The sequence below is a fragment of the Bufo gargarizans genome, chromosome 4, assembly GCF_014858855.1.
Source record: "Bufo gargarizans isolate SCDJY-AF-19 chromosome 4, ASM1485885v1, whole genome shotgun sequence".
Lineage (NCBI taxonomy): Eukaryota > Metazoa > Chordata > Amphibia > Anura > Bufonidae > Bufo > Bufo gargarizans.
In genome coordinates, this window is record NC_058083.1 from 523,547,630 (window position 1) to 523,572,176 (window position 24,547).

At 42.6% G+C, this 24,547-nt stretch overlaps 1 protein-coding gene across 1 annotated transcript in view; it reads left to right on the forward strand.

Annotated features, from left to right (window-relative positions):
- Positions 1 to 24,547, forward strand: part of LOC122935538 (calpain-13-like) — a 78,273-nt gene that overhangs the window by 17,582 nt on the left and 36,144 nt on the right. Inside the window, exons 6-14 of the mRNA XM_044291309.1 lie at positions 72 to 246; positions 980 to 1,012; positions 1,480 to 1,521; positions 1,748 to 1,822; positions 11,794 to 11,879; positions 14,598 to 14,672; positions 15,503 to 15,663; positions 16,682 to 16,833; positions 20,862 to 21,064. Coding sequence (XP_044147244.1) covers positions 72 to 246; positions 980 to 1,012; positions 1,480 to 1,521; positions 1,748 to 1,822; positions 11,794 to 11,879; positions 14,598 to 14,672; positions 15,503 to 15,663; positions 16,682 to 16,833; positions 20,862 to 21,064 — 1,002 coding nt within the window. The remainder of the gene's footprint in view (positions 1 to 71; positions 247 to 979; positions 1,013 to 1,479; positions 1,522 to 1,747; positions 1,823 to 11,793; positions 11,880 to 14,597; positions 14,673 to 15,502; positions 15,664 to 16,681; positions 16,834 to 20,861; positions 21,065 to 24,547) is intronic.

Below are 24,547 nucleotides of genomic sequence, written 5' to 3' on the forward strand. Positions count from 1 at the left end.
TACAGGAATATAAATATATACAATACAATATTTTTAAAAAAACTAAAAACTTTTATTGATTTTTTTAAAAGATTTCTTGGTTCATATCAAAATTTACACTGGGGAGATCCTGCCGATGCCTTCACAAACCTGACCGGTGGGCTGACCATGACATTTGATTTAAGGGGCACCAAGGCCCATCATTATTGGAACATGATTCAACTTGCAAGTCCGGACACATTGATGGCCTGTATCAGCGATAAGCAGGTAATGGACTATATTGGGCTCCAATTGCAGCAGGGCAGGCATTGGGTCTGGGTAATACCCCTATAGGTGACCCACGTGGATCACAGAAGCAACACAAACCCTGCCCCTGAAACCCAAACTTGACATGTAAGGGGGGGGGGGGGAGGGGGTAAGTCTTGCCCACCGTAGAGTATTTTGTCTTTCCCCTTCTGTCTACCTGTTCCCCCCTCTTTTCTCTGCTCGGCTGGCCACTACGTATGGGTCTCCACCAAACATCATATGGTGTTACTTGTTGCCAGGAGAGCCGAAGGAGATCCATGAAATGCAGTGGTCACCATGACCCAAATAGCAGAGTATCACTCCTATCTTCTACTTCACAAGAATAAGTGATCTCTGGAAGCATGACTTCCATGTGAAGGGATCTTGAGTGCTCATGCTTGACCACCTGCTCCAATTACTTTTATGGGACTGATGGAGATAGCCCAGTGCCATACCATAGAGGTGAATGGAGTGGTGAACATGCAGGGTATGGTTGAGTACAAAAATGTCAACTTCTCGGAATTACCATTGCATTAGGTTGCACAATGGTCGATGCACAATGCCGAGCTCTGAAGGATTAGACGCCGGAGGTGTAGATGAGAACTTTACAGATATTCCTAATACTTCATTGTATTTCTGCACAAAAGGGAAGTTGGACTAATTTTTTTTTCTTTTTATTCCTAACTTTTTTCAATTGATGTCTTATGTTTTATAGGATCCTACATCCAAGATTCAAAATTTAAAGCCGGTAAGATCCATTGCTTCATTTCTCGTTATTGTATAGCATGTAATGCTTCGTTTGAGATGTGGGGGCACTGCAGGAGAATTGAATACTTGCAGCAGATCGATGGAGGTTCAGCAGTCAGACTCCTTGGTCAGCTTATTTTAAGGGGATCCTTCTAGCAAACAAAGAAATTGTTAAAAAATTCAGAACCCCTTAAAGGACATCTCTCAGCAGATTTGTACCTATGACACTGGCTGACCTGTTACATGTGCGCTTGGCAGCTGAAGGCATCTGTGTTGGTCCCATGTTCCTATGTGCTCGTATTGCTAAAATAAATTAAGTTTTTTTAATTTAATATATGCAAATGAGCCTCTAGGAGCAATGGGGGCATTGCCATTACACCTGACGGCCCTGCTCTCTCTGCAGCTGCTGCGTCCCTCTGCACTTTGATTGACAGGGCTAATACTAATGATGTGCTCTGTACTTTACAGAGGTTCTACGCAGGCAACCGGAGGGGCAGTGTCCTCGACAGCGTAAGTAGACCACCTCAATACAAGGCGTAACGTGAAGCTTCTGGGACCCCACGTGAACTCTGTAAGCAGGGGCCCCCATTTACCTATGTGCCATTTATCATAGTGATGTCATATGGCAAAGGGGCTTCCTCACGCACCATGACCCGGGTGTTACTGCAACCTCTGCACCTTCTATAGCTCCCCCCCCCCCAACCAACGTGTAAATGCTCTGTCTGTTCTCACCTAGAAACTGGCAGAAAATCCTCTCCTGGAGAACGGCCTCGTGGAACGTCATGCCTATTCTATAACAGACTATGCCATGGTAAGTGACAGAGGTGTGGCAAATGATATTTCCCCCCTACATTGTTATAAAAAGGGGTGCAGATAAAGTAGGGATAGTATGTAAGTATTGATACATACCCACTGTTATTATACTGGGTCCAGGCCTTAATTAAAGCACAATCGACCATACTGTATGATAACATTTATTTAGGGTAAAAAGAAAAAAACCATCAGCAAGCATGCTTGTGGTTTTTTATTAGTCCAGTCCCGCCAAAGAACACATACAGGCCAGAAGCCAATCAATGTTGATTACAGAATACAATCCCTCTCTTTGTCTGAAAAGTATATGAGGTCCATGTCTAGGGAGATTCTGGCAGAGAAGGGTACCTGGATTGGTGACTAGTAGCTCTGGTACTCATCAGATTCCTAGTAGAGATACTTTAGAATTACAGATTCATTAACAGCAACTTGTTTATGGTTTCCAGAATGTTTTTCCATGCTGAAAATTAAAAAACTATTAAAAAAAAAACTAGGCAAACAGGTAATTAAGATATATTTCAGGTAAGCTGGATTTTCCAGGAGTTGACAATATAGAAAAAGCTTTAAAGGCTATGTAGACCTTTGGGGGAAAATATTTTTTATTATTGCATTGTACTCACTTTGAGCTAAAAATAATTTTTTCAGTTGGTTTTTATTAAATATTCTGAGCCCTTTTCTCTGTGCGGGGCAGGTTTTATCTAGTAGCAGGGATGGGAATTTTCTCTCTGCTCTGTCAGCCAGGTAAACTGACGGACTCCTTATCTCTGCTCTGAGGGTTTTATAGAGGTTGTGACATCACAGGGGATGGCTATCTGTGGATTGGCTGGCTGAACAGCATTATAGGGTGATCTCACGTTCCCGGGGTTTTTACTTTCACTTTGTAACACGTGCAGCCACCTATTTTAGGAAAAAATGATTTGTTACCATAAAGCGCAAGAAAATTTGGTTTTGAATCAAAGTTTTCCCAAACTTTGGACAGCCTCACTTCGCTCAACACTACCTATCAGGTTCTGATCTTGGGACTCGGCACTCTATTTAAACCCCTTCCTGGCCTTACACCAGTGCCAGTGATTGTCTCTGACTCACTAGCTGTGCTCCTAGTTACTTGTTCCTGCGTGGTATTAGATTGCTCATTCCTCTGACCCCAGCTTGTCCTCTGAACCACTTTCTGTCTCTCATTTAGTACAACATTGTCCATCTGGTTCTGATCTCGGCTTGTCTTCTAACCAATTTCTGTCTCTCGTTTGCATAGCTTGTCTGGTTCTGACCCATTTACATACGATTCTGGTATGGACAAGAAAATAGCATAGGGACCGTCGACCAGTTGCGTTCTAGGGCTTGTACTGCGAGTAGGTAGGGAAAGCGGGCTGGGTACTAGCCTTAGGGCTTACTGTCTTTGTCTGTCGCTACCTACAGTAGTTACATTATCACTGGCCCAAAAAAGACTTGGTACCAGCACTACTATGGACACCATGGCAGCATTAGCCTCACAAATGGAGAGTATTTCTCAGTTGGTGCAGGATTTAGCAGAGAGAGTCCAGCATCAAGAATTCTGCCAAACTACTCCTCATGCTTCCGCAGCTCAGTCACCAATGAAGCCCAAGATTGGGCTCCCTGACCGCCTCTCTGGTGACCATAAGGATTTTGCAACTTTTAGGGAAAGTTGCAAGCTATATTTTCGATTCAGACCTCACTCCTCGGGTACCGAGGAACAGAGAGTCTGTATTATGTCTCTGTTGCAAGGTGACCCCCAGGAGTAGCCATTTGCACTTCTGCCTAATTCCCCTCAGTCTTCTGTATGATGAGCCGGACACCGCATCCTACACTGAAAGTCAGTTCCTCTCTTTGCGTTAAGGCAGGCAGCCTGTCGAGGAGTATTGCTCCGAGTTTTGCAGGTGGTGTATTGCGTCCGGCTCAAAAGATCCGGCCCTTAGATCAAAATTCAGACTGGGACTCAGAAGGACCTGTTAGTTAGTCATTCAATTCAATGTTCTGTCTCTGTCTATCCTTTTTTATGTCTCTCAGTCAAATGTGGTGAAGGCGCCAGTAGAGTCTGAAGAGCCCATGCAAGTGGGTATTATGTCTTCTCATCAAAGGAAGGAAAATCTTGACAGGGTTTATATTGGCTGTACATATCTCTTTACAAGAGAGATCTGTTTTTTACCCAGCTTGGTGGTCTGGAATTAGAAGAAGGTCCGTATTCAGGATCATTGTATTAAGGAACATTTTCAGGATGTTTTTTCCAAAGAACCATCTGAATCCTTGCCCCCGCATCGTTATTATGACTGTGCGATAGAACTTGTAGCTGATGAAAGTCCCCTATGATTCCTGGGTCTGGTAATGTGAAAGCAGATACCTTGTTATGTCGTTTTTGGACCTGTGAGTCTATCGATACTAAACCTGTTACCATTCTTCCCCCTGGTATTTTCATTTCTGCCGTTAATCCTGATCTTGCATCCAAAAATCTATGTTGTCAGGATTTAGTTCCCAGTAATCTTCCTTTCAGTAAATTGTTTGCGCCTCCAAATCTTTGTCCTAAAGTTTTGGAGGAGCTGAGACTAAACTTATAGTCTCCAGAGCTTACTGGTGGCCTACTTGGTCACGAGATGTGGTTGCCTTTGTCTCGGCATGTGATGTTAGTGCTGGGACCAAAGTACCCAGGGGAAGTCCTGCGGGGGATGCCATCATGAATGATCTGTGCACAGTTTGGGCCCAGGCTCTCAAGAGCCTGGAAAATGCTCCAAGCATCCAAGGTGAACTAGAGTATGAGGTGGAGAAAATTCTTGACTCCTGGAGAATTCAGGGCTCTCTGCAGATGTGGTGATAAAGAGAGAACCTGGTTTGCAGCTTGGGATGTTCATGCTCATCATCTTATTAGGTACCACGGTTAGTAGCTAGGTTGTGATCTCGGCTTGTCTTCTGACCACTCTCTGTCTCTTGTTTGATACTGCATAGCTTGTCTGGTTTTGATCCATTTACGTAAGACTCTGGTATTGTGTTTGTCTGTCTTTGTTGTTTGTCCATCTCTGCACTTAAATAGCATAGGGACCGTCGACCAGATGTGGTCTAGCTATCTAGGGCTTGTACTGCAAGTAGGTAGAGAAGCTGGGTACTAGCCCTAGGGCTCCCTGTCCTTCTCTGTCCCTACCTACAGTCGTTACAGACTTAAGGCTGTATTAGACAGCCAGATTATGCAGGTGATTGTCGGTAGGAAAACATTCCTTCCCAGCAATCGCCTGCCCATCAGCGGAGGAGACATATTTACATGCAGCAATCTCCACAGAATGAGGAGCAGCGATCACTACTCGTTCAGTTACTCAAGTAGACTGGCAGAGTCTCTCCTGGCAGAACACTAGGGGCTATGACTGCTCTACTTATATACAGTTTCTAGCTGAACTAGAAGCTTCTAGTGCAGGGATCAGCAACCTTCAGCACTCCAACTGCTGTGAAACTACAATTCCTAGCATGCACTCTTACTCAGATGTTCTTATAACTGCCATAGAAGTGAAAGGAGGATTCTGGGAGTTGTAGTTTCCGAACAGCTAGAGGGCCAAAGGTTGCTGACCCCTGTTCTAGTAGGAGGAATGGAGTACAGATACACAGCCCAAACAGATACAATGTTACAATTTTCATCTATCATTGACTTGGAACTTCGATAGCACTCAATGGGAATGACAAAGCAGTTTTTCCAGATAAAAACAAGTCTTCAGCTACAACAAGTCTTCAACAATATAGCTAAACCAGACATCCAAAAGATCATTCTCTCTGGTTTTGGTGGCTTTTTTCCTTTAAAACATACTCTTTCCAAAAGTCTCTCAGTATTTATTAACCCTTTACACAGTGCCTTGCAAATGCAGTGCAAATGAACAGAATATATATATATATATATATATATATATATATATATATATATATATACATATGTATTCAGTCCTGTTCAAAAGTCTAAGACCACTTGAAAAATGGCAAAAAATCTTATTTTACATTGTTGGATCTTAACAAGGTTCCAAGTAGAGCTTCAACATGCAACAAGAAGAAATGAGAGTGAGACAAAACATTTTTTGAGCATTCAATTAATTGAAAATAACGATCAAACTGAAACAGGCTGTTTTTCAGCTGATCCAAATTTTAGGACCACATGTCTTTAAAAGGCCAAATCTGTGCAAAGGTGAGGATTCATTGTAATTTTCTGTCAGGTAGTCACACGTTGTGATGGCAAAGGCAAAAAAACTCTCCCTTTTTGAACGTGGTCGGGTTGTTGAACTGCATAAGCAGGGTCTCTCACAGCGCGCCATCGCTGCTGAGGTGGGACGCAGTAAGACAGTCATTTGGAATTTCTTAAATGATCCTGAGGGTTATGGAACAAAAAAGTCAAGTGGAAGACCCAAAAAATGTCATCAGCACTGAGCCGGAGGATCCAATTGGTTGTCCGTCAAGACACTGGACGATCCTCGACCCAAATTAAGGCTCTTACTGGTGCTGACTGCAGCCCCATAACCATCAGATGGCATCTGAGACTGAAGGGCTTCAAAACGCCACAGAACTGCTCGTTTGGACTTTGCAAGAGAGCACCAAACATGGGACATTGAAAGGTGGAAGAAAGTTTTATTCTCTGATGAGAACAAATTTAACCTTGATGGTCCTGATGGTTTCCAACGTTACTGGCATGACAAGCAGATCCCACCTGAGATGTTTTCTACGCGCCACAGTGGAGGGGGGGCCATAATGGTCTGGGGTGCTTTTTCCTTCAGTGGAACAATGGAGCTTCAGGAAGTGCAGGGGCGTCAAACGGCTGCTGGCTATGTCCAGATATTGCAGAGAGCATTCCTCATGACTGAGGGCCCTCGTCTGTGTGGTAACGACTGGGTTTTTCAACAGGACAACGCTACAGTACAAAATGCCCGCAGGACAAGGCACTTCTTCCAGGAGAATAACATCACTCTTTTGGCCCATCTTGTGTGTTCCCCTGATCTAAATCCAATTGAGAACCTTTGGGGATGGATGGCAAGGGAAGTTTACAAAAATGGACAACAGTTCCAGACAGTAGATGGCCTTCGTGCGGCCGTCTTCACCACTTGGAGAAATGTTCCCAGTCACCTCATGGAAACGCTTGCATCAAGCATGCCGAAACAAAATTTTTATGTGATAAACAATAACGGCGGAGCTACTCATTACTGAGTTCATGTTTGGAAGTTGGATTTCTGTTTTGGGGGGTTTCGTTTTTTTTTTGGAGGTTTTGTCCTAAACTTTAGTGATGAGCGGGAGGTGCCATATTCGATTTCGCGATATTTCGCGAATATTCGAATGAATATTCGTGTTATATTCGTCGAAATCGAATATTCGTAATTATTCCAATTATCGCGAATAATATCCAATTTTTTTTCCGCGTATTGCGATTATTTATCTTGATAGTATAAGGCAACATTCCTATGCTAATTGACTATGGCTAGGCTAATATGTGTATTTTACGAAATTTCGTGATTTGCTCTAACTTCGTCTCTTAGAATATTACGAATATTCTAAAAGACGAAGTTAGAGCAATATTACGAAATTTCGTAAAATACACATAGATTGTATTTAAGCTAATATACTGCTATAGTAATATTTTTTAATAGTGTACATATTTTACAAAACTTAAGTTCAGAAGAGGCAAAAAAAAATTAGAGGAAAAAAAGGGATTATAGGTAGTGTTGAGCGCGAATATTCGAATTGCGAATTTTTTTCTCGAATATCGCAATTTCGAGATTTCGCGAATATTTAGAATATCGTTCTATATATTCGCGAATTCGAATATTCGTTTTTTTTTATTATTATATTTTTTTCTTTCCCACTTCTCTAAAGTTGTTCTTACCTGTCCTTTGGATTCCTGGCTTCCTGGCTGCTCCAGTCAGTGGCGTTTTCAACTTACTGCTATATTCCATATTAGCTAAATTACAATCTAATCTATATGTGTATTTTACGAAATTTCGCAAATTGCGATGCGAGTAATATAATATGAAATAATCGCATGAAGATTTCAACTTAGCACTGCTATATTCCATATTCTAGCCTAATATGGAATATAGCTGTGCTAAGTTAGCACTGCTATATTCCATACTAGGCTAGAATATGGAATATAGCAGTGCTAAGTTGAAATCTTCATGCGATTATTTCGTATATTACTCGCATCGCAATTTCGACTTTTGCAAATGTTCTTAATATTGCTCTAACTTCGTCTCTTAGAATATTACGAATATTCTAAAAGACGAAGTTAGAGCAATATTACGAAATTTCTAAAAGACGAAGTTAGAGCAATATTACGAAATTTCGTAAAATACACATAGATTGTATTTAAGCTAATATACTGCTATAGTAATATTTTTTAATAGTGTACATATTTTACAAAACTTAAGTTCAGAAGAGGCAAAAAAAATTAGAGGAAAAAAAAGGGATTATAGCACTATATAAGCTAAATTACAATCTATATGTGTATTTTACGAAATTTCGTAATATTGCTCTAACTTCGTCTTTTAGAATATTCGTAATATTCTAAGAGACGAAGTTAGAGCAATATTAAGAACATTTGCAAAAGTCGAAATTGCGATGCGAGTAATATAACACGAAATAATCGCATGAAGATTTCAACTTAGCACAGCTATATTCCATATTAGGCTAGAATATGGAATATAGCAGTGCTAAGTTGAAATCTTCATGCGATTATTTCGTATTATATTACTCGCATCGCAATTTGCAAAATTTCGTAAAATACACATATAGATTAGATTGTAATTTAGCTAATATGGAATATAGCAGTAAGTTGAAAACGCCACTGACTGGAGCAGCCAGGAAGCCAGGAATCCAAAGGACAGGTAAGAACAACTTTAGAGAAGTGGGAAAGAAAAAAATATAATAATAAAAAAAAACGAATATTCGAATTCGCGAATATATAGAACGATATTCTAAATATTCGCGAAATCTCGAAATTGCGATATTCGAGAAAAAAATTCGCAATTCGAATATTCGCGCTCAACACTACTAAACTTTTGATCAGCTGAAAAACAGCCTGTTTCAGTTTATTTGTTGTTTTCATTAAATTGAATTCTCCAAAAAATGTTTTGTCTCACTCCCATTTCTTCTTGTTGCATGTTGAAGCTCTACTTGGAACCTTGTTAAGATCCAGCCATGCTAAATAGGATTTTTTGCCATTTTTCAAGTGGTCTTAAACTTTTGACCAGGACTGTATATATATCACAACAAACATATAAAATGCAGTAACACGGTATGTCAGTGCAAGTTAACCCTTTACAGTGAAATAACAGGGGCAAATGTCCAAACTTCAAAGTACCCCTGCTCCAGGGCACTACACTCACAAGGAGTTTACTGACCCCACAAGGGTTTTATTAAACCCACCAAGGTTTTACTGAACCCACAAGGGCTTTACTGAGTAATGTAGAACATGCTACAATTTTTCTTGGTGTAAATTGAGGAAAATCAGTTTAAAATGGAAAAAAAAAGCACTCTTAATTTTCCAGATCATTTTCTTCTGATGAGCTCAGCACAAAAATACCAATTAAAATGTTTCACTTTTTCCGCACATAACATAACTATGGAATGGTTTGACACACACACATACATATACTATATATATATATATATCATGTCCTAGGCCCCCTTCACGTGGCAGAGTCATGTGCAACAGTCCATACAGGGGACCATGCAGTCCCTATAGTTGTGCACTATTGAGCCGCGGCACTACTTATACTGCCATATGGTGCCATCACAGGATTATTCTACTCTAGAGGCAATGATGAGCATACCTCCGGACTTGTGTTACAGCATTCCACCATGTCTTATATGTCAGATTCTTGCAGACCAGTATAAAAAGTCTCAGTACACCCTTCAGCTGAAGGTTGCGGAGCGGCAATGGCCTGGCACCTAACGCTTCAGAACCTCATGAATTTCAATTTATAGTGTATTGCAGTATTATTTATACCATATAGCATTGCTAACAGATTACTTTATGCATGGAGTTGTTATTTGGTTACTATAGGGCGGTATTATGTACCTTTTTTTCCCCTATAAGACGCACTTTCCCCCCCCCCCAAAAGTGGGAGGAAAATGGCAGTGCATCTTATGGGGCGAATGCTGCATGCTGCACAGCGCGGTCGGAGGTGTATCAGCGAGGAGGGAGGAGGATCTGGGGGCCAGCATCTAGTTTTGTAATGGCTGCGGGGCCAGGTGCAGTCACTGTATTCTATTGCACCGGGCACTGTGACATTGTCCTTAGATCAGTTTATATAAGGAGATTTAAGTCAGTATTCAACTTTTTTAAGCTCCCCCCCCCCCCCTTCCCAGGGCCTTGAATATGCTATATTCAGATCATTATGCAATAAGGGTTGAATTTGCTATATTCTTATGGGGCCCTGCCACCTGCAGGCCCCCTTAGAACTACAACTGTAAAAGCATGGGTTTCTACATAGAGACCCACACTATCTCAGACAATGATTGGCTCCCCCGATCGCTGCATGGGAGAGCCACCACAGACGCCGTAGTCATAATTGATCATGGCATTGTCACGGATGGGGTTGCAGAAAGCTGGAACTTATAAATAAACATCCGACTGGCTTGATCCCAAACTAAGGAGCATATGGGTGAGCCCTATAAAACCCTTAGAGCTCTCCCTGACTGCTATGCCCATGCAAAGTTCTTTATGGCAGACGATTGCATGCCCACGTACCTAATACTGTGTGACACCTGAAAAACTTAAAATAGTGAGGGGACACGACCACCGGCTCCCTGCACTTAATACGGACGGAGTCAGGGTCACCTAGAATCAAGCCAGCAAAGAAGCACAAATAAAGGAAAAAGACTTATCTGAGGAACCAGCAGCCGCAGCCATATTAAGACCCCCATAACTTTTTTATTTTCATGTGTATTATCTGTGTGAGGGCTCATTTTTTGCAGGATGATCTGTAGTTTCTATTGAGTGTGTGCTCCTGAGTTTTTGAGCTCCCAGATGCCGTGGTCACAACAGGCAACTGGCGCGCCAGCTGCGCTTGCGAGCGAACGCCATATCCAATTACCCGACTTCCACTGTAAATTTATGGTGGGTGGTCAGGAAAAGGTTAAAAGCCACATACTATCAGTCACATTCACAGTATGTACATACTGGGTCACTGGGTGTAAAGAAACACGCTTGTGAATTACATCAAAATATATAGTACACACAAAGTGTTGAAATATGCTGGCGAATCACACCAGCAAGATGGGATGATATGTGCACAGTAGGTGAGAGCTTTATGAATGACGAATCACCCCAGCGGCATGGGATGATATGTGGACAGTATGTGAGAGCTATACAATGACGAATCACCCCAGCGGCATGCACAACCACATATCAAACATTGCGGCAGGACGTCTTCAGTTTACACTGCTCGCAGGGTTCTGCATAGTTAACAGGAATGAGTTAACACCTTATTAAAACGCCAACGTACAACAACAATGTCTTGACCACGGATCATCGTAAGTGGAGCTATAGGGATTTAGGAAATCGTATCTCGATAAATATGGTTACAGTTCTACCCCAGCAGCCTGATTACTTACACGATGGTGAGACAAAGCCCGATGTCATCAATTGTTATTACTACATTTTTGGCCATTTTTTGAAGGAGTTGGACTGGAGTCGGAGCAGGAGTTGGACTCGCAGTCAGTACATTGGCTTGCCGACTCCACAATCCTGGATAATGCAATACAAAGCAGCAGTGCTGCTGACTATAGATGTGGCCTGGGGGTCCGAGTTGTGTGAATAGCATAAGGGGAAACTTTGAAGAGGAAGCAGCGCTTGTCCCCTTCAAACGGCTGATCGGAGTCGAGACCCCACTGATCTAATATTGATGACCTATCCTGAGGATTGGTCATCAATATTACTCCACTGCACAACCACTTTAATCCGCCCCCGTATAGATATATAGTAATACTTATGTATTTTCATAGGTTCCCTTTAGAGATACCATTGTGAAGCTCATTCGAGTATGGAATCCCTGGGGGTATGGAGAATGGAAGGGGGACTGGAATGACAGGTAACGTACAATAGGGGGAACTTACTGTGAGGATCTGGGGTTGTGGGTCCTATTTATCACCTGGGCAGGATAACGATGCAACTGTCTTTACTCTTCCTTCCACAATCATACAGCAAATGCAGATAGACGGCCCAGATGAACTGCACCAGTCGACAATATTGCGAGTTGGACCTGTAGTTCCATTGCCCCATACCAGGCTCTACCCACTGTCTTCCAACTTCTAGGTTGTCCCACAGCTTTAGTATCAACTGCCGGTATCTTCTGCAGACACTGCTGATGCTTATCCAGACCAGGGGCACCACAAACTAAGCACATGGATCCAACTTCAACCAGCAACAACTCCATCATCACCCAGTCAGTGTCCTTAGTACCCCAATGCCGCCCCTAACTGTGCATTGGTAGATGTATTTCCCTGAGGCCGAGCCCCTCGCCTGAGACTACACATGAGACCCGATATGAGGACAGCACCACTAGGTCTACCTGTGACCACCCACATAATGGGAATAGTGGCTGTGAGGGCAATGGCTTAATTGAGGCCCCCGAGACCCTAACAAGGCTAATGGGATGATTGTTTTACTCTAATTACTAATCTCACGCCTGGCCTTATATGCACATGTCGCACCTCATGGCTCCAGGATCTGGGTGAGCACTGCATGGGTATGTATGGACTGTGTCTCCCACTGAGCCCCTTCCCAATTTCCCATGAAGCCACAAGGTCTGGAGGTTGAGGGAGTCCAGGCGGAAACCCATCTTAACCTCCGTTCCCAGTGCTCTATCCCGATCCATTAACAAAGTTTATATACTCCTTAAATTACCAGAAAAGGAATGCACCTTATAAACCACAACAATAAAGCTCAACGTATACCAGCTTTGGATTCTTCTCCAAGTGGAGGAATACAGGGAGACTTATCAATAGTATGCATTCAAAAAGGGGACAAAGTGCCCAAAAGAAATCAAAATAGAGGATATGGTATGATACGATTGGCACTATTTGTAAGGCACCAGACCATAAAAATGCCAAACATACATAAAGAAACTCATCCACAGGGGAGAATGGTTTAAAACCCCTCCTCAACTATTACAGCAGTAGGTGTGAAACCACTGTGTTAACCAACAGATTAAACTTTGGGCTAATTCTAAGGGCATTATTTAGAGATCTCCTGGTATTCACCCTTTAACCCCTATACAAGGATCTAGACTTTGCTGCAGGGGAACCACCAGGGCACTACTTCTTGGAGTAGTCTCCATGCGGTTAGCTGAAGAGAAACATAAGTCAGAGACACCGATGCTGGGCTCCAAGGAATCAGGCAAAACCATAGTCAGGGACAGCACAAGGTCAGGGCAGGCAGATTATGAGCAAGCAGTCTGAGGTTAGGACAGGCAGCAAACATTCAATACAGAGATCAGGCACAGGTCAGGTCAGGCACTGGAGAGACAGAATCCAGGAATTGGGCAGAAGTCAGTATACAGGCAGACATATGATTACAACACCAATAGAAGTATATGTGGTTCAACAATAAATAACAAGCTAATCACACGTCTATCATGATTATAGTATCAGATTTGTATTGAACATGTATTACAGGCATAATTGGCATACACAAATAAATTCTAAATGGTTAAAAACACCAACACAGTGGCGGTGACCGAACGGCAGTCTAAGCATAATAAAGTGCAAAAAGTATTTTTAGGGAGGTACTATAAAGTGCAGATTCAAGAGTTCATAAACGAGTATTATACACACAGCCTAATAGTATGGCTATGAAAAGTACAGATCAAATAACATGTGAAAGGAAAAACAAAACAAAAACAAAAAAATGTAAGCTTGAGAATGCTGACGGTGAAACGCACGTCGGGGCGTGATGGTGGTCAGATCTGAGGCGGGGACATGTGGGCATTATATAGATATTTGCCTATATACTTTGTATTATATTGGATCGCTTATATATTTTATACTTTCACATGTTATTTGATCTGTACTTTTCATAGCCATACTATTATTAAATTCAAGGGTTCGCTTACTTTTTTCCCCTTCTCAATGACAGGGCATTTTTTTTTACTAATCAGTGCAGAAATCAGATAATGACAAAGGGTTTACTTACTTTTTCATCCTGTCCTGTGAATCTTTACACAAGACACGAGCTGTACAACTTTTTGTGTTATTAGTTTTGTTACATTGTATTTGTCTAGTTCGAGTGCACCCTTGTAGTCAGCTCACCTGACTATTTAATTGCGCTCCTCTGGGTGCATGGAAATAGCTGGAAAGCTTCGAACATGAAGAAAAGAATATCCAGCACTCCCTGTGAGCGGTGGAACATCTTCTATACTTTATTTCAAAACATCAATATGGAAACATCTTCAATATCGTTGCTTACACGTTTCGATCTGTGATGGAATGTGTGACTACTATCCTCTGATCGCAACGTGTAAGCAAAGATATTGAAGATGTTTCCATGTTGATCTTTTGAAATAAAGTGTAGAAGATTTTACACCGCTCACAGGAGTGCTGGATATCCCTTTCTTCGATGTGTTGGTCTATAAACGAAAATAACCAGAACACCGGAAACCACTTATTTCCAAAGGGTTCACTTACTTTTTCTTGCAAATGTGTGAGATTTTGCACAGTATGTAGGTATCTGGATTTATACATAAGGTGGAAACTGTAGTAGAGCACAAAAATCAAAAAAGGTTCATCATTTTATGTCTCCCTGTCATTAGGTGCCCCTTATGGAAGGAACTCAGCGAGAAGGATAGACTGAGGCTGCTGAGGATCGGTGAAGATGGAGAGTTTTGGTACGGTTTATTTACAGTCTGCTCCATTCAGCGAATTTGCCAGATGTTTCTTTTGCCATTCAGTTCTGGGTTCATTCTTAGGTTGTGTCTGGTATTGCAGTTCTTTTCCACTGAGCTGAATACGGCTGAGCTGCAATACCATGCACAACGTGCGGACAAGAGTGGCGCTGTTGGAAAAAAACATGTCATGTTTTGTAATTCTGCAGCCTCTTACTATCGACACACATGGCTCACCAGATGAGGTCCATGCGATGACCCTATAGCAATGAAATGACGCTAACTGCCTGCATAGAACATCAAAAGCCAGGTCAATGTGGCTGCTAAAGGGGTTTAAATGAGGGTGGGGGTGTTAGAACTAACACAATTCACATCCATCTTCAGTGAGCCCCAACCCGCCTAGGCCATGGGCCAGTGTAGCTGCCACAGGAACCCAAGCATGGTCTCAAAATGGTCTCCCTATGGAATGCTACCTACACTAGAAAATGTTACTCCTGGTTTCGACATCATGACTCAGTCAAGATCAGGAGACGAAGCTTCTCTACCATAATACCACAGGTACTTCCAAAAGCCTGAAGAACCATTGCTGTGGGCCCAACAGGCCAACAACCCCCATTAGACAGTATTCCCACTATACGAGCTAAAACATTGATTGACCCCACAACAAGTCACACAGTACTCTGCCGAAAGTCATCACGAGACCCCCAATGGTCGACACTATATGTAGGTATTAATATTCTGGTTCCAAGTATAGAAAGTTCCACACTTGGAACATTGGATAGCGGTGAGAAGTTCTGAAGTTTTGACCTTTGCTATACTTTGTTTCTTTTCAGGATGTGCTGGGAGGATTTCATTCAAGAATTTTCCAGACTTATTATCTGCAGTCAAGTTCCTGATTTTTTAGACTGGGGAGATCAACCCAAGAAATGGTACAAAAAAATGTTCCAAAGTCGATGGACAAAAGATAGCATGACTTGGAATACAATAGATACAGGTAATTCTCTAGTTCAGTGGGTGCATAAGGCTAAGTTCACATCTTCGGTAACCTGATCCAGCAAAAAGGCCAAATCCTGGCACTCATGCCGAAAAGCTGCCAGATCGGCAGTATCTAGCAAAGCCAGATCCGGTGAACTCTGGCAGACTGTTCTTAGCTGGACCAGGTTACCAGAAATGAACTTTCCTATTTGAAGAAATTTTAAACTCGTTGCTCTCCTAGGGGGACTTGAATTTGAAATTTCGTGTAATTCTTATAGTGAATTTACTAGCATCCTATTACACCCTGCACAGGTAGGGCATAATAGGAGTCCTAACATGGTAGTTCTGGAGGGGCTTCACAAGGCACTGGCTGTCAGGACAACTACTCAACATCTGCAGTTGCAGGATAGTGGTGGGCAGAGGGAGACCTCTCCCTTTGTCTGACCACTTAGATGCTGCATCCGTGGGGTTAAATGGTCAGGATCGGAATCATCTCTGATCCGGGCTGCTGCAGGCAGATGCCACTGTTTAAGGGCTCATAAGCACAAACATATTTTTTGTCTGCATTGGATTCTGAATTTTTGCAAGTTGGATGCGGAGTCGGACACATTCACTTCCGTGGGCCTGCAAAAGATGCGGACAGCACATCGTGTACTGTCTGCATCCGCATGTCCGTTCTGTTGCATCTGCAAAAAATATTGAACATGTTTTATTCTTTTCTACATTGTGGACAAGGATAGGACTGTTCTATTATGAGCTGGACGTTCTGTTCTGCAAAATACGGAATGCACGCGGCCGGTATCAGTGTGTTATGGACCGTAAAACAACCAACGGTCATGTGCATGCGCCCTGTATGGACTCCTCAGACACCTGTGATATACATCTAGGTTAAGGTGTGGAAAAGCATTAAGAAGTGGTAGCCTTATTTCTGGCTGTAATACCAGACATAACCCATGGACAGGACTGGCGCTGTTTCTGACTGCAATACTTATAGTATTATTTCCTCCACCTGTAATAAGTTATTGCATCCCCTTTAGATTTCTTGAACAGCAATCCTCTGTACAACATAAAGGTGACCGGATCAGACAAAGTCAAGAGTGGAGAAAATGTGGTCATATCTGTCATGCAAAATAGCCGGAATCGGCAGAAGGCTGGTGATTGGCTGCCGATCGGCTTCTTGCTGTTTCAGGTACAAGGTGCCTCGCTGGGTGATTGAGATGTGTGTAGAGGAGGGCGACAGGGGATGAGGCTAGTGATCATTTATGAATGGACGGGGGTGACAGGAGATACATAACTCTGATTATACAATCAATAATCGGGGCAGAATTCTATGTATCTGCCGTTTAGTTATACAATATATCCGCCATTTAGTTGTACAATGTATCCGCCGTTTAGTTAAATGTTACATTGATTATATCGATTGCGCTCATTGCTCACGGCTCTGAAATTTATAGCCAGACGTACAGAGGGGATTTGTTTTTCGCTACTGTTAATGTGTTTTCAAACAGATGTAAACTGAGGCTGAATTCAGATTATACACTCACTCATACAAATGAGCCTAGACACATACAGTACACATACATACTGTATATACATAAATACACACATACCCATACATACAGTCGTGGCCAAAAAGTTTTGAGTATTACATAAATATTGGAAGTTGGAAAAGTCGCTGCTTAAGTTTTTATAATAGCAATTTGCATATACTCCAGAATGTTATGAAGAGTGATCAGATGAATTGCATAGTCCTTCTTTGCCATGAAAATTAACTTAATCACAAAAAAACCTTTCCACTGCATTTCATTGCTGTCATTAAAGGACCTGCTGAGATCATTTCAGTAATCGTCTTGTTAACTCAGGTGAGAATGTTGACGAGCACAAGGCTGGAGATCATTATGTCAGGCTGATTGGGTTAAAATGGCAGACTTGACCTGTTAAAAGGAGGGTGATGCTTGAAATCATTGTTCTTCCATTGTTAACCATGGTGACCTGCAAAGAAACGCGTGCAGCCATCATTGCGTTGCATAAAAATGGCTTCACAGGCAAGGATATTGTGGCTACTAAGATTGCACCTCAATCAACAATTTATAGGATCATCAAGAACTTCAAGGAAAGAGGTTCAATTCTTGTTAAGAAGGCTTCAGGGCGTCCAAGAAAGTCCAGCAAGCGCCAGCATGGTCTCCTAAAGAGGATTCAGCTGCGGGATCGGAGTGCCACCAGTGCAGCGCTTGCTCAGGAATGGCAGCAGGCAGGTGTGAGCGCATCTGCACGCACAGTGAGGTGAAGACTTTTGGAAGATGGCCTGGTGTCAAGAAGGGCAGCAAAGAAGCCACTTCTCTCCAAAAAAAACTTCAGGGACAGATTGATCTTCTGCAGAAAATATGGTGAATGGACTGCTGAGGACTGGGGCAAAGTCATATTCTCCGATGAAGCCTCTTTCCGATTGTTTGGGGCATCAGGAAAAAGGCTTGTCCGGAGAGGAAAAGGTGAGCGCTACCATCAGTCCTGTGTCATGCCAACAGTAAAGCATCCTGAGACCATTCATGTGTGGGGTTGCTTCTCATCCAAGGGAGTGGGCTCACTCACAATTTTGCCCATGAGTAAATTCAGCCATGAATAAAGAATGGCACCAAAACACCCTCCAACAGCAACTTCTTCCAACAATCCAACAACAGTTTGGTGAAGAACAATGCATTTTCCAGCACGATGGAGCCCCGTGCCATAAGGCAAAAGTGATAACTAAGTGGCTCGGGGACCAAAACGTTGACATTTTGGGTCCATGGCCTGGAAACTCCCCAGATCTTAATCCCATTGAGAACTTGTGGTCAATCCTCAAGAGGCGGGTGGACAAACAAAAACCCACTAATTCTGACAAACTCCAAGAAGTGATTATGAAAGAATGGGTTGCTATCAGTCAGGAATTGGCCCAGAAGGTGATTGAGAGCATGCCCAGTCGGATTGCAGAGGTCCTGAAAAAGAAGGGCCAACACTGCAAATACTGACTCTTTGCATAAATGTCATGTAATTGTCGATAAAAGCCTTTGAAACGTATGAAGTGCGTGTAATTATATTTCACTACATCACAGAAACAACTGAAACAAAGATCTAAAAGCAGTTTAGCAGAAAACTTTGTGAAAACTAATATTTGTGTCATTCTCAAAACTTTTGGCCACGACTGTACATACCTATGCAAACACACATGCCGATACATTAGCACAAATACATACACAAATACCCATACAGTTTATGTTGTAGCTATAGGTTTGCATTGGAAGCACCTAGGAGGAGCACCCACTTAATCATACACAGACATGTGCACACACCTATATACATTCATAGGGCTAACCTTGGCAGTGTATGGTCATACAGGGTCCATTAGATGCACCTCATGAAGGACGATTCTTTTGACCACAAATCTGCACCTTAGTCATTGTATCGAACTGTTATCAGGTCATTGTATGGGGCTGTTTTTGGTCACTCTGTTTGTATTATATGAACCGTTTATAATATACAATACAGCCAGGTGTCAACCGCATTTTTACCGTTCAGGGATTCAGTAAGGGACACTGTTATTATGTGGGCTCTCTACAGGGGTACTTTTACTGTGTTGGGATGTAAATTAAGAAGGGCACTATTACTGTGTTGGGTAGTATGATCATGTTGGGACACTTTTGCACTCTTACTATGAGGGGGGCACTATAACTGGGTGCTAAGGCTAAGGCACTTTTTAGGGGTATTATTACTCTGTAAGAGGAGTGAGTGGGCATTATTGGTGTGTAGGGGCAATAAGGAAGTATTAGTACTATGTGGGGCCTAGAGATGGGCATATATCTATAGGGAGCTATTACTGCCCGAGGCATCTGTCTGGGGCACCATTTTTTTAGGTGGAGAAACTGTAGTTATGCCACCACTAGATCTGAAGTACAGTATTTGGGGGCACTTTACTACATAGCATGTACAGAGATGTGGGCCTTGGCACAGTATTGGGGCATCAGCAAATAAAGTAGCATAAGGATGTGAAATGTGTATAGGGCGGATTTATTCCTACTTGATTTCTGTCTGGTTTCTGAGACGACATGGAGAGGTGAGCTTTTGAGATCTGTTCACATGATGCCGTGCTGCATGGCGGCTGTTGTTGCTGTGGGTTGGTGGGGTCCAGTGCCAATGACAGTAGGGGTGCTGCTGTTGAGCTGCTGGGTCTTGTTGCTGGTTGTGGCAGTGGTGTGCCAAATTAGAGACCCACTTAAAGAGTCCACCTGGACGTGGTGAGTGGCCCATGCATTTAGATTTTTATAGAATTTGAGTTTTGGGAAAAACTTCAGCGAATTTTGATTCTACAAAATAGATTCAATCTTCTCTAATTATAGATTTATATCATCATTATTGTTTATCATTTTTATTAGAAGTATTATTTTATTTTACTAGTAGCATTTTATATTATTCATATGTAATATTCATATTTTATTAAATTATTTAAATTATTTTATCATTACTTTTTAAATATTAGTATAAATAGTAGTATTTTATATTATTTGTATGCTAACATTCATATATGAATATTATTATTTCTCATTATTTTTAATAGTATATTATTATTATTGTAGAATATTATATAAAATATCAAATTTGATTACATTATTTTTATCTTATTAATATTATAATTATAATTAGTATTAGTAGTAGTATTCATATTTTACTATTTTTTATTATAACTTTTGATTATTAGTATTTTAATTCATTTTAGGTTATTCATATTTTATGTTATTATTCATATATTATTATAATAAGTTTGAGTGACTTATTATATTATTAATAATAGTATTTACAATTTTTTTTACTTATTATTATTATTATTATTATTATTATTAACAACATTGTATTAATAGTAGCTTATTATGCTATTCTTATGTAATATTTTCAAATTTCATAAAATTATTTCTTATTATTATTACTACTTTTTAATTATTAGTAGTAGTGTTTTATTCATATTTTACTATTGTTAATATATTTTGATTATTATTATTATCAGTAGTGTTATTTTAAGCTTATATTCATATTTTATGTTAATATTTGTATATTAGAATTACATTATTAATCGTATACTATTTTGATACCATTCTAATTTTCTGTCGTATACCTGTTGCCTTGCTATTACTATTATACTTTTAGATTATAACTTTATGATGCTGACTCCACTGTCCTCACATTTCACAGCTCCCAGACTCTGAAGACAAACCTCTGAATTCAGTCTTTACTCTGGAGCAAATATCCTCAATAACTTCCTTCAAGAAGCACTATGTCGTCAAAGCGTTCAACCTGGCGCCAGGGAGATATGGCATCATCCCTTACACCACACAGAAGGAGCACGAGTCTTCATTCCTCTTTCAGGTTTTCCTGAAGAGTGACGACTGCACTGAGTATGTCAACTCACCCTGCTTCACACCTGAGCTAGAAGCTGAGCTTGGATCCAAGTTATAAAATGTTTTTCCACTTTAAAAATCAAATACCGAAGTTATTCACTGAAGTCTCGCGAGACTTCGCGAATAACTGACTGTCTCGTCGGAGGCCATACATTTTAATGCTGTACGGAGACAGATCTCCGTACAGCATTAATCAGAAGTTTTCAGCAAAGCCACTTCGGAGCTAGCATGGAGCTTGTATGGCAGCACACAGAGCTTGTATGGCAGCACACGGAGCTTACATGGCAGCACACGGAGCTTACATGGCAGCACACGGAGCTTACATGGCAGCACACGGAGCTTACATGGCAGCACACGGAGCTTACATGGCAGCACACAGAGCTTACATGGCAGCACACAGAGCTTACATGGCAGCACACAGAGCTTACATGGCAGCACACAGAGCTTGTATGGCAGGTTCCATGTGCCTCCTGTGGGGGGGTTAGCCCTTCTCCGGGGGTCATTCTCACAGATACGCCTTTAGAACACCAAGTTTCAGGTCCAAACCGTGTATTTATTGTTCAACACCAGCAACAATAAAATGACAAAATAATAAACACTCGCCCGTCCAGGCTCTAACTAAACATAAAGTTTCCTGACTCACCTAGGGCCCAGTTCACACCCTGTGAACTCATGCAGCTTTTGTCAGCCAATGTCCCACAGCCTCCTGGCTGTACAGAGCACAGTACGCCCACTGTCTCCAGTTCAGTATTTCTTGTGGGGGATTGGGGCTCAGTAGTCTGCCTGACTATGGCCCTGCAACCCTCCCAGGCGTCGCTGTGTCCCCCAACTCCAGGCTATCTCACAGCCTTGTGGTCCCTCAGCCTTGCCCAGTTGAGACCACACAGACAGAGCCTCCAGGCCTCTGTCCACAGGTAACACACTACCCCCTTTCTGACACTCTGGGAGGTGCTTTGTGCTAGGCTGATTACCTCCAGCTTCTCTCACCTGTGGTGGAACAGGGGTGTGGACCGAACTATCCACCCCTTCCTTGCCTCTAACCTGAGTGAGACCTGTCACTGTCTCACATATCCCCCCCCCTTTGTTCAAGCCCGTGAGGGTGAACACCTGCATAACCACGGGAGGCTGGTGAGAGGGTATCGACTTGGCCTGGACGTGGGGAACAGCCACCCACCCTGCTCTTTGGCTGCTCCCAATAAGAACCGGCCCAGATTGGCTTTACAGCCACACTAAGTAACCCAGTGTCAGCGAGCGCTAGCTGCCGCTGACACAGAAAATTACCGGTTCTTATTTCACCGAGGCCAGGAACCTCGGTGACACATACCTTCCCTTTGTTCTGCCAGACCCACGCCATCAGAGCTTGGTTTATCACCAAAACCAACATCTTGCCTAACCGAAACTGCCTCATGGCCAGATACTCTTTTCTTACTCTTTCCCGAGTGATGATGCGCTGTCGTATATTTTGATCTCTCTCTCTTTTTAGATCCTCTGGCTCCTGTACATGCGCCTCACTTCCTTTCTGGGACTGCTGCAGCTCTTGCCTGAACTGTTCCCAGTCATGGTCATATCCCGAGACTTTCTCCTTTGCTTTGCAGGGCTCCTTCAGCAGAGCATGCTTGCCCCTACCCGCTTCTTTTAAGTGCATCTGGGTCACTTCTTCCTTCTTTCCAACAGTAGTTACCCCAGCGACTATGGCAGTTTTAGAAACCTCTGCTTCTTTAGCGGCTTTTTCCACTTCGGCCGCGGCTCCCTTTGGCTTAACTTTGGCCTCTGTAGAACCTGGGGACTTCATGTCAACCAACATATCGGCCTTAACTTTTTCAGTCTTTGTCTTCTTGAAGTCTCCAGTCTCTTTGACCGCCTTCTCATCCTTCTCGGACATGGCACCATACACTTGCCCTGTTAACCCCTCCCCCTCTTTCTCATCGAGGCAGGAGGCACCAGGGTCTTCAGCAGACTCCTCGTCTTCTTTTATTTTCTCCAGAGGCTCACCCAGGACCCTGTTCTCATTTTGTGGAGGAGTCAGGAGATACAGGCCATTGTAATAGCCCGGATCCGAAAACTGATAGTTCACCTCCTTGTACTTCTTCCCCAGCAGCCTGCTGGCTATTTGGAAGGCCTTGTATGCAGAGGGGACATCTTCCAGGCCTAGGCTACACGCTACCACGGGTCTGTGGTCTTCGGCATCCACATCAGCCCCATCAACTGGTTTAGCAGAAGCATCTTCCATCTTCTCTGCCACAGCCAGCACCACAGTGCCACCCTCTCCAGTCCCATTTTTAACAGGCTCTGGCTTCTTGACGTCTTCCAGAGAACTCTCCTCTTCAGGTTTCTCACCTTCTACCTGCTGCTCGAGAGCACACTTAGATTTCTCCAACTCATCTTTTAAGCTCATGAGATTTTCAGTCTCTGCTCCGAGTTGCTTGTTCAGCCTCTCCAATTCAGCATGCTCCTCAAGCGCTTCTTCCAGGGCTTTAGCCAAGGAGAGGGCCTTGGTCTCCTTTTCCCAAGCATCAGTCTCTGTTTGGTCACTTTTTTCACCATATCGAGCAGAGATGCATTTCTCTTCAGCTAGGAGCCAGTCACACTTCTCCTGTTTTTTCGCTGGATTAGACATAACTTGCTTCTGGTGGTCCAGGTCCACCATCAGATCATCCAATCCTCGCTGAAGTTTGTTCTTTGTTTTCTCCACCTTTTTGTAAGTCACACCCTGTTTCTCCAGGCGCTGAACCACCAACTCCATGTTTTTCAGCAGTTTCTTTTCAGCTTTTTGCACAAGCTTGTGGGAAGTGCCCCGCTTTTTGGCCTCCGGTTCCAGCTGCTCCTTGCTCGGCTCTGCTGCAGCAGATGTAGGAGTATCACCATTCTCTTTCTTTGCCCTTTCTGAAATTTTCTTCAGTTGCTCTGTGAAGACAGCTAGTCCCGTCTCTAACGTTTCTAGGGAGCGTGAGGAGAGAGAGAGATCATCCTCCTGTTTGCAGCTGTACTGTCGTGTCAGGTCACCTACAACTGTCTGGATATGGGCTTCAGAACCTAGGCTGATGTCACCCGACTTAATTCCCATCTCGTCAAATATAACTGTCTGGTCGTTACTAGTAACCACCTTTGTTTCGCAGGACCTTGACATGGTAGCTTCACTCTCTGAGTCGGTCACAGCACATACGTCACCTATACCGCTCGTGTCATTATTAATTCTGACCTCTAGGGGCACCGATGAGCTAATCCCCACCTGGGACACTTCCTTAGTAACCGACCAACATTGTGGAGACTGCATTTCCACCTCTGGTACGTGCGGTACACCCTCTAACCCCATCCTATTTTCCTGCACCTTCAAACACTGAGCTGGAGCTGGGCTTTGCTCCACACTACTTATATGCACGTCTTCAAACCTTTTGATTACGTCATATCGTGCTTCATGAAACATAGCAGATGCAGAAAATAAAATTTCATCATCATTTACATTTTTACCACCAGGGGGCG